At 42.8% G+C, this 9,994-nt stretch overlaps 1 protein-coding gene across 1 annotated transcript; it reads left to right on the forward strand.

Moving 5' to 3' along the window:
- The first annotated feature begins 6,056 nt into the window (after positions 1-6,056).
- On the forward strand, positions 6,057-8,606 carry LOC100558663 (uncharacterized). The gene is made up of 2 exons (XM_003217933.4): positions 6,057-6,158; positions 7,457-8,606. Exon 2 carries the CDS (start codon positions 7,469-7,471, stop codon positions 8,435-8,437), a length of 969 nt encoding a protein of 322 aa, XP_003217981.1. The 5' UTR covers positions 6,057-6,158; positions 7,457-7,468; the 3' UTR covers positions 8,438-8,606.
- Positions 8,607-9,994: the final 1,388 nt, after the last annotated feature.

A 9,994-nucleotide genomic window follows, 5' to 3' on the forward strand; every position in this document is an offset into this window, starting at 1 on the left:
TTCTGCTTACTCGAGAGATACTTTTTTAAAACAAGCTTAACACTTCATACTATGCCATGTCATAAACTCTGCATTGACTTGATATTAGTACTAAAATACAGTAAATAATAATAACAACTTTATTTGTATCCTGCCACCATCTCCTAAAAAAGGACTCTGAGCGGCTTACAAAAAGGACATAATAGTGCCATAAAACACATAAAAATGCAGGTAAAATCACATCAGCATGTTAAACAATAAGAATATCTATTAACGTAAAACAACCCGTTACATAAATAAAAGGTGCAACCTCAATAACACACAGCAATAACTACTATTAAAATAGGTAGTACTACATCCCAGCCACAGCTGAATTTCAAACATTAAAGTGTGTCACTATCAATTTATTGGCTCCTCTAGATTAGCTGATGTCTTGGTCATTTTCAAAAACCTACCTAAAGAGCCATGTTTTCAGCTCCTTGTGTGGGGAGCTAGCCTAAAGTAAGATCAAATAAAGACAAGTACATAAAATATTATTTTAAAAAACCATTGTGAATGCAATATGCAATTTTAGTTAAATGACAATTAAAACTTTAAAATTGAAAGTAGTGTTTGAATTTTTTGCTGGTTGCTTAAGAGTCCTGATTGAGTTCCAGTTAACTGAGAGTCTACTGTATTGGGGCTTTCTAGATGGGTAGGTGCAGCCAAGGAGGTTGGTTGGAAAAAGAATTGGTTCCTATGCAGTTGGCTTGCTGTGTGTTGTAAGAGTATTAAATAAATATTTAATCTTTATTTCATGTAACATATATGCTTTTATTTTTGAGTAGCCTGTGCCCTTGTTAATGGTGATGGGGAAGGCAGCACCCAAGAGATATTTGATGATGCAAGACAGACAAGTCATCTGGCTCCACTGCTGAAGGCAGACTGTCCCTTGAAAGACGTCTCTGCAACACATTCGGGTAGCAGCTGTGAACAATACGCAGCACTCCAAGGTAAGCGGTCCCTTTAGAGCAAGGCAATCAAACCCACTTTCATTAAGGTCTACATCATCCTTACAATGGCCTTCAGAAGGCCTTTGAATCCATGAGTGGAGAATCCATGGATACAAATAGCCAACTATAATTTTTTTTACATACTGGTCAGTGCTCTTTAGTTTTTGTCCAGTTTGGGTCCCTAGATGTTATTGAATGACAACTCCCTTCACTTTTGATTATCCACCATGTATGCTGGGGATAATGGGAATTGCAACTCCATAGCACTTGTGGCTCTGACGTTGGATAAAGGTTTAAGGACATTTTGATTATAAGAATCCTATATACAAGTCTTGCATCTAAATTCAAACTCCACTATTCTAACCAAACAGTACAAACTGAAGCCTTCTGGATATTACAATGTCACAGTTCCCATCAGCTCCAGTCATGATGTCTAATGAGGAGGGGTTTTATTTATCTTGTCAGAAGTGAATTAAGGATACAGTTATCATGTATTTAAGAACACAAAGTTAAAAACTGGGAGGATTTGTAAAAGACACCATGATGTAATGGATTGACTGGAAAGGGATGTGTCGGCAGTTGATTGGCGGAGCATGCCAGGAGCCAGAATTCTGATTGGCTACTGTTTCTGGCTTGCTGTTGACAGAAACGGTTTTAACTGCCACTTTCACCAAAGAGAGTGAATAGAGCGCTGACTGGAAACAGACAGGCATGAAATGGCTGCCAACTCTCTGAAACATGTTTATTTCTAAGGCAAATGAGGCATCTTTAAAGACTGTTTAAAAAAAGGCCTGTTTATTCCCTCTGTTCTCTGTAAGATTTCAGAGAGACTGCTATATATATTGTTATTCTGTTTGACCTTTTGAACTGAAGTAAAACTGAAGTAAAGTTACTGTTACTAACTACACAAGCTTGAATGACATTTTATTACACTGCAGGGTATATTTTTGGTTCAGAAACTGTGGTACAGCTTCTATTTATTTACATTTACAACCTCCAACAAAAACTTGGCATTATACTAGATTTCCTTTGAACAAAAGCTGGCCATTTTGAGTGCCTCTGATGTTGCTGTGAGAAGGTCCTCCATTGTGCATATGGCAGGGCTCAGGTTGCATTGTAGTAAGTGGTCTGTGGTTTGCTCTTCCTCACACTCACATGTCGTGGACTACACTTTGTAGCTCCATCTGCCAAAGACTATTGGTGCCTCACTAGACTACAGATCCCAGGATTGCACTACATTGAGCCATGGCTGGTAAAGTGGTGTCAAACTGCATTCATTTTATGCATGGGTTTCCTCTTTCATCACGGTCCTGTGCCTCTACAGCCTCTGTGGAGTATTGGAATAAGAGTGAATAGAAAGGCGGTGAGGCTCAATAGTGTGATCTTGGATCAGCCATTACCTTTGTGTAATTTGCTTTACCGGATTGTTGTGAGCATAGGAATGACTGAAAAGGGCACATGCTTTTTCAAAGAAAGGATACAGCTTTAAATGTGTACCCTTTTTTTCTGGACAGCTGCTGTCTTGAGGAACCAAGACACTCTTCTAATGATCTTGAAGAACCAGGACATGCTGAAGGATCGCGTGGATAGGCTCCTGGGGACTCTTTCCAGCTTTGAAGAAAGATTTCAAGCCCTTGAGCGGAAGATGGGCGTCTTCGCCCAGTTCACCCAAGAACTCTCTCAAGTCGACAATGAAGCCATCTGGGGCTAAGGAAGACACTTCCATGCAGCACAAACAAATACTTTGGTTAGCATTCAAAATATGTGTATGTTTTTGTGTCTCCTTCTCCTTAAGTGAGGCAGAAACTTTAAGAGGCTGCCTTGGCCCTTAAATAGAGTTACATGTACAATAGAAAAACAAAATATTAAATTCGATCATCATGGTTTTTCATCTGATTTGCAAACATTCCTGTTCTCATAAATGAAGATGTGAACTATTCCAAAATAGGATCTGATTTGGTCCGGTTTACTTTAACAACAAGCAACCCAGAAGTTAGCTGAAGATGCTTATTGTTATGAAGACATTCAGTTTGGACTATGTTCAAAGTAAGAAGCATCTATGGATTAAAAAAATGTTTCTGATGGGCACTTAAAATTTTCTTTTCTAAATTTCAGCATTTGTCCATCATTTAACTAGTAAGTACTCTGTGTCAAATTCCAGTGGTAAAACTTGATACCATTATATTCAATGTAGATAAGTGACATTGCATCGTGTGACTTTTTCCTGAGCCAGCAGTAAAAATATAGCAAATATATACAGTTCATTGATGCTTTCCCCCCAATTTACCTGTACTTAGGTTGGTGGGCTTTGGAAGAATCAAATAGGATACAGTGTCCACCATGACATATGTAATACTGTTATCATCAAGTCAACAGTGAATATCCATCATAACCTAAATGGCTAGTTTCAACAAAATTAACTACGTTTAAGAAATTTCTGGCATGTGCCAACTTGAGCTAGAAAATAAAACTCAGAACAACCCATATTTTGGAGCGTCTGATGCAATATTAGGAAATAAATGCATTTCTACAACAATCTCAATGCATTTTTTCCTCTCAGGTTATGTATAAGTGTTGCTTGTCAGTAGTAATTGATTGTGTCCATATTAGCATGTGCAAATGGTGAAAAAAATAAACATGAATGGCCATGCAAACAAATCTTTTGCTTCTGTAACGTAAAAGTAAGACTCTTTCAAGGGTGAAGAGGTGATAATACAGTAAGACCCCTATATTCACAGGGGAAATGTTCCTGGCTGGACTGTGGATATCTGAAACCATGGGTATGACCAAACACAATAAATTACCTAACTTCTTGGCATAGCATAGATTTGCATTGGAGGACCTAAAGCTTTTTCTAGTGAGATGCCCTTGCTAGGTCCTCCAATGCAATCCTAGATTATGTGCATAAGACTCAAGGCCCGTGGGCCGAATGTGGTGGAGGCTCCTTCTTTGGAGGCTTTTAAGCAGAGGCTGGATGGCCATCTGTCGGGGGTGCTTTGAATGCGATTTCCTGCTTCTTGGCAGGGGGTTGGACTAGATGGCCCCTGAGGTCTCTTCCAACTCTATGATTCTATGAATCCAGCCCTCCATGATTTTTTGTATGTCCCTCCAGATGGCTGTATTTAGACATCATGACTAGACCTGATGAGAATTGCAATAGAGCAACATCTGGAAGACTGAAGTAGAATAGTGGGGTCTGAATTTAGATGCAAGGCTAGTGAATATGATGTCTGATGTTAAAATGTCCTTTAACCTTTCCCAACCCTTGTTTGGGTGCAATTCCCATTATCCCCAGTCCGCTTGGCAGATATAATCAAAAGTGATGGGAGTTGAGTTGTTCAATAACATCTGGGGACCCAAACCAAAGAGCACTGACCAAAAATAATAGTCTGCCCTCTGTATCCATGGATTCTCCATCCGTGAATTCCACAACCCTTTGAAGGCAACCATAAAGCTGACGTGGCCCGCAATGAAAATGAGTTTGACACCCCTTTCCTAGAGAGGCCATTTTCTCCCAGCATGGGTAAGTAAGTAACTGTGGTTAGGGCTGCTGTGATTACAGCGGTCTTGTATAGAGAAATCTATTATTAGAGGTGGTCTGCATGATCCACCCCTACCATTACTTTTCAATTCCCTCCAATAGTCAACATGTATTTCCATGACTACTGGGTGATGGAGCCTCCGGTGGCCAAGGGGATAAAAGCCTTGTGACTTGAAGGTTGTGTTGCTGATCTGAAGGCTGCCAGGTTTGAATCCCACCTGGGGAGAGCGCGGATGAGCTCCCTCTATCAGCTCCAGCTTCATGCGGGGACATGAGAGAAGCCTCCCACAAGGATGGTAAAAACATTAAAACATCTGGGCGTCCCCTGGGCACCGTCCTTGCAGACGGCCAATTCTCTCACTCCAGAAGCAACTCAGGTTGCTCCTGACACGAAAAAAAAGACCACTGGGTAAGCTCAGGACCCTAACTTGTTCTTTTTTTTGGTGGGAATATTCTCCCCTTAACTTGAGAATCTCCTGTCTTGTATGTAAACAATGCCCTTTTGGCTACACTTGGAGAGCAAATTTATTGTTGGGGTATTTAGCAAGGGCTGGGAATCTATAACCCTCCATATCTTGGACTTCTATCCTTGTCTTCCTTGACCATACAGATGGGAATTGTAGTATGCCAAACTTTTCAAGACCCCAACATTGAGGCCAGGGCCCACAATTTAAGAAGCAGTGCTCTAGATAATACTACGTAACACAATTTTTGTTCCTGGATTATAAATGTCATTTCCTAATTGGTTCTATCATAAAACATGAGAAAAGTTTATTAAAATGCAAAAACCGCAGGGATGGGAAAAGTTAAAGCCTCCAGATGTTGGGAATGCATCTCCCAGCATAGCCGGTGGCGCAGCAGGTGAAATCGCTGAGCTGCTGAACTTGCTGACAGAAAGGTCAGCAGTTCAAATTCGGGGAGCAGGGTGAGCTCCCGCTGTCAGCCCCAGCTTCTGCCAACCTAGCAGTTCGAAAACATGCAAATATGAGTAGATCAATAGGTACTGCTCCAGCTGGAAAGTAATGGCGCTCCATGCAGTCCTGTCGGCCACATGACCTTGGAGGTGTCTACGGACAACGCCGGCTCTTCGGTTTAGAAATGGAAATGAGCACCAACCCCCAGAGTCGGACACGACTAGACTTAATGTCAAGAGAAAACCTTTACCTTTACCCAGGGGGGTAGGACCTCTGTGAAAGTGAAAAACCACAAATAGAGGCATGTCTGATTTTTTTTAATGAGATAGAACCCCATATTATGGATTTTTAGGTCTTCCTGCATGACCCAAGTTCTTAAAGGGACCTCCGCCCTCCTTTACTTGGGTCTCACCTTCTTGAGACGGAACCCAGCAGGCTTTAGGACCCGGTGAGCAGACTGACCGCTAACCTCCTTTTGCCCAGTATCACATACGCTAATACCTGGACCCGCTCCCCATTGGCTGAAAGGCATTGCGAGCCCGCTTCCTATTGGCTGGAGGTAACTGAACTCGCTCCCCATTGGCTGCCGATTATTCTGGGCTCGCTCTCCATTGTCTCTTGTGTGTGTTAACAAAGCGGCTCAAGCGCGTCTGTCATTTGAGGCTGCGCACGGAAGAGAGAAGGAGGTGCCTCAATGTTGCGGTGTTTGGAGTGAACGGGCGCCACCTAGAGGTGAAACGCAGCGCTGCAGAGAACTCTGTTTTAGACAGCTCTGTGCTGTATTCTATATCTTTTTGCATTTATTATTTCCAATAGTGTTTTTTTTACATCTGCCTACTTTTTTTGCCTTCTCGCCTGCAGAACCAGCCTTTGTCTATATATGCACCTACACTGAAGAACTAATGCAGTTTGACATAACTTTAAACTACCTTATATGCACTGACCATATAATGCAGTTCCCAGACTGCAATGTAGAACCAGCCTTAGTTGTTTCATATTTCTTTTCAATGTTGGGCTTCTGACAATGCTTTAAATTGGCATGTTTTCATATTTGTCCACCTTAAATCTCTTAGAGGATGGTGATGATTACATTTATGTAATTCTGGGTTGCTGTGAATTTTCCGGTCTGTATGGCCATATTCCAGAAGCATTCTTTCCAGACGTTTCATCCACATCTATGGCAGGCATCCTCACAGGTTGTGACGTCTGTTAAAAACTAGGCAAGTGGGGTTTTTATATCTGTGGAATAATGTCCAGGGTGGGAGAAAGAACTTGTCTGTTTGAGGCAGGTGTGAATGTTGCAATTGGCCAGCTTGATTAGCATTGAATGGCCTTGCAGCTTCAAAGCCTGGCTGCTTCTTGCCTGGGGGATCCTTTGTTGGGAGGTGTTAGCTGGCCCTGGACACAGCATATTATTTGAGACCACAGAAATGCTGGACCATTCTCACAACCGCCATGCCAGACTACACAGAGAAGCGACTGCGGACTGTGGCGCAGGCTGGAGAGCAAGCCAGCTGCAACCAGCTGCAATGAATCACTCTGACCAGGAGGTCATGAGTTCGAGGCCCGCTCGGAGCCTATGTTTGTCTTGTCTTTGTTCTATGTTAAAAGGCATTGAATGTTTGCCTATATGTGTAATGTGATCCGCCCTGAGTCCCCTTCGGGGTGAGAAGGGCGGAATATAAATGCTGTAAATAAATGAATAAATAAATAAATAAATAAATAAAATCCACAAGCATGTGGACAATTTCAACAGAAAGGAAGAAACCATGAAAATGAACAGACCTCCCAACCTCTGAGGATGCTGCCATAGATGTGGGCGAAACATCAGGAGAGAATGTTTCAGGAACATGGCCATACAGCTTGGAAAACTCACAGCAACCCAATGATCCCATTATGGCTGCAATCTGTGGAAGCATTTTTCAGTTCCTGTTTGGTAGAAGCTTTACCTGATATGACATTTTTGGGTGTGTGGTGGTGAGCCTGGCACGGGTGTCACTAATTCCAGACTGTTTTTTTTTCCTTCGCAGTGCTTGTCCAACATGAAAGACAGCAGCGTCCTTAAGCCCCTCCTGGATGAAGGAGACCACATGGTCGTCTCCCCTGAACAAACCACTTCAGACCATGAGAGATTATTGGAAAGCTTAGTGCCTTTACGCAACATGCTTGACAAGGACACAAAATTTGCCCTTTTCTGTTTTTGCCAATCGTCTCCAGAGTGCGAGACCGCCCGGTCCAGGGTGCTCAGAATCTTGACTTTGCTTCTCATCTACGGCCTTCTCTTCGGATTGATCGTTTTTGCACTGGGCCAGTCCTATGTCACATCCAAAGTTCATACTTATCCCATTCAGCCAATCCCAAGAGAGTTTGAGAGGATTAAAGGGGTGATGAACATAACTATAGCCGTCTCAGGTGTCCCGAAGAATCTGACTCTAGCAGCCCTGCTGGAGGCCAAGGGGCAAGAACCACATGGGGGAGCCATGAAGATCTGCTTGGATAAAGCTGCCCAGGAGTTCTCTAAGGAGCCGGCCATCGTAAAGAAGAATGCCTTGATGGCCATTCTGTGCAATGGGACAAAGCAGGTCTTTCGCTCTGGGAAGGGGCAAAACAAAATTGGAGTTGTCTTGGCCAACGGGAAGGTGTATTACGTATTCATACACGGGGCCAGTGCAGAAGTCCACCTGGCAAGGCTTGGGCACCAGACATTCCCACTCAATCGGACCAGCATCCTAGATGTCCTCGAGGATCTAAAGTCCCAGAATGGCTCCGAGGAGATGCAGAGATGCCTCAACAAGACCTTAAGCGAGTTGCCCCGGGAGCCCACAACAGTGCCGGCCAATGCCAAAATGGTGGTGTCGTGTGGAGGGCAAAACTTGACCTTCCTCTCTGGGACCGGGAAGAATGAGATCCATGTGTATAGAGAAGAAACGGGTGGGGAGATCCAGTTCCGGGTGAAAACTTCAGGGTGGGATTGGTGGGCCAGGGTTTTCACAAGGGGAAGAGTGGTGTGACATGACCGGAGAGGACCATGCAGAAAGCAGTTTTGTGGCTCTGCTGAGAAACCGAGCAATTACTTATATAGTATTTGAATCTTCAGTACTCCTGGGATCACATTGCCACAGTATTTTATCCAGTCTCTGTTAGTCACATAGATTGCAATAAACGATTGCTTCAATGCAACCCTTTGTTCAGAATATTCTTTCAGGGCTGAGAGTGTCTACTTTGGAGTGAATATCAAGAAGAGAAGGCTGAGAGGAGACATGATAAAGGTAAAGGCTTCCCCTGATGTTAAGTCCAGTCATGTCTGACTCTGGGGATTGGTGCTCATCTCGATTTCTAAGCCGAAGAGCAGGCGTTGTCCGTAGACACCTCCAAGGTCATGTGGCTGGCATGACTGCATGGAGCGCAGTTACTTTCCCGCCGGAGCGATACCTATTAATCTACTCACATTGGCATGCTTTTGAACTGCTAGGTTGGCTGGAGCTAACAGTGGGTGCTCACTCCGCTCCCGGGATTTGAACCTGGGACCTTTCGGTCTGCAAGTTCAGCAGCTCAGAGCTTTAACACACTTTGCCACCGGGGTTCCTAATGTATGGTACTAGCTGCTGAGAAATCTATTGCTTATTTTAGATATGAACTGGCCAAATGGCCTTTAGTCCATTACCCCTAGCTTCTTGCTGTGGAGGTAATGTCAGCTCATATTTCTTGCTTGGCCATTTTTTTTTTTTTTTCGTGTCAGGAGCAACCGGAGTTGCTTCTGGAGTGAGAGAATTGGCTGTCTGCAAGGACGTTGCCCAGGGGACGCCCGGATGTTTTGATGTTTTTACCATCCTTGTGGGAGGCTTCTCTCGTGTCCCCGCATGGAGCTGGAGCTGATAGAGGGAGCTCATCCACACTCTCCCCAGGTGGGATTCGAACCTGGCAGCTTTCAGGTCAGCAACCCTGCTTGGACATGAAACCCATTAAATAACCTTATGTAAGTTGCACACTCTCAGTCCAGAAAACAGTGTGATACGGTTCACAATAACAATAAGTTCACTGTAAGTTGGAAACAATACGTAAAGAGATCTATGGAAATGCTTTTTGATATGTCCAGGACAGCACGTAAAGTCGATTCCCATTTAAAACTATATTTAAGTTATTGCTATACAAGAAAGCAGATAATGTTGTAAGTTAGCATGAGCTCTAATGAAATATTATTATCATCTCACCTTATGTTTCTAAAAAGAAACTCAAAGCAGCTAACACTAAAAACAATATATAATTTAAACCCTACTACACATTCAAACATTAAAATAGGATTAAATACTGAAACTATTAAATAGTTAAAACCATCAGCAGGTTTCTGGGTATTATAACTGCTGAATGCTTTAACAAACACTAGCTAGTCAGTTTTCTGATATATTTACTACTTCAGAAATTCACATCAGTCAAATGCAGTAGTCTATAAGATATTATTTTTCTAGTTCAGAGCTGGACAGAAGATAGATCTGGACCCAAAAGTAGATTTCTAAGAGATTTGTAGCAAAACCATGCATGATATGTGATATCCATCTATTTAATAACTA

The sequence above is a fragment of the Anolis carolinensis genome, chromosome 2 (genome assembly GCF_035594765.1).
Source record: "Anolis carolinensis isolate JA03-04 chromosome 2, rAnoCar3.1.pri, whole genome shotgun sequence".
NCBI classification, from domain to species: Eukaryota; Metazoa; Chordata; class Lepidosauria; order Squamata; family Dactyloidae; genus Anolis; species Anolis carolinensis.

Bases quoted from the DNA above. Each gene is read 5' to 3' on its own strand.
- LOC100558663 (XM_003217933.4), top strand. From the start codon at position 7,469: ATGAAAGACAGCAGCGTCCTTAAGCCCCTCCTGGATGAAGGAGACCAC.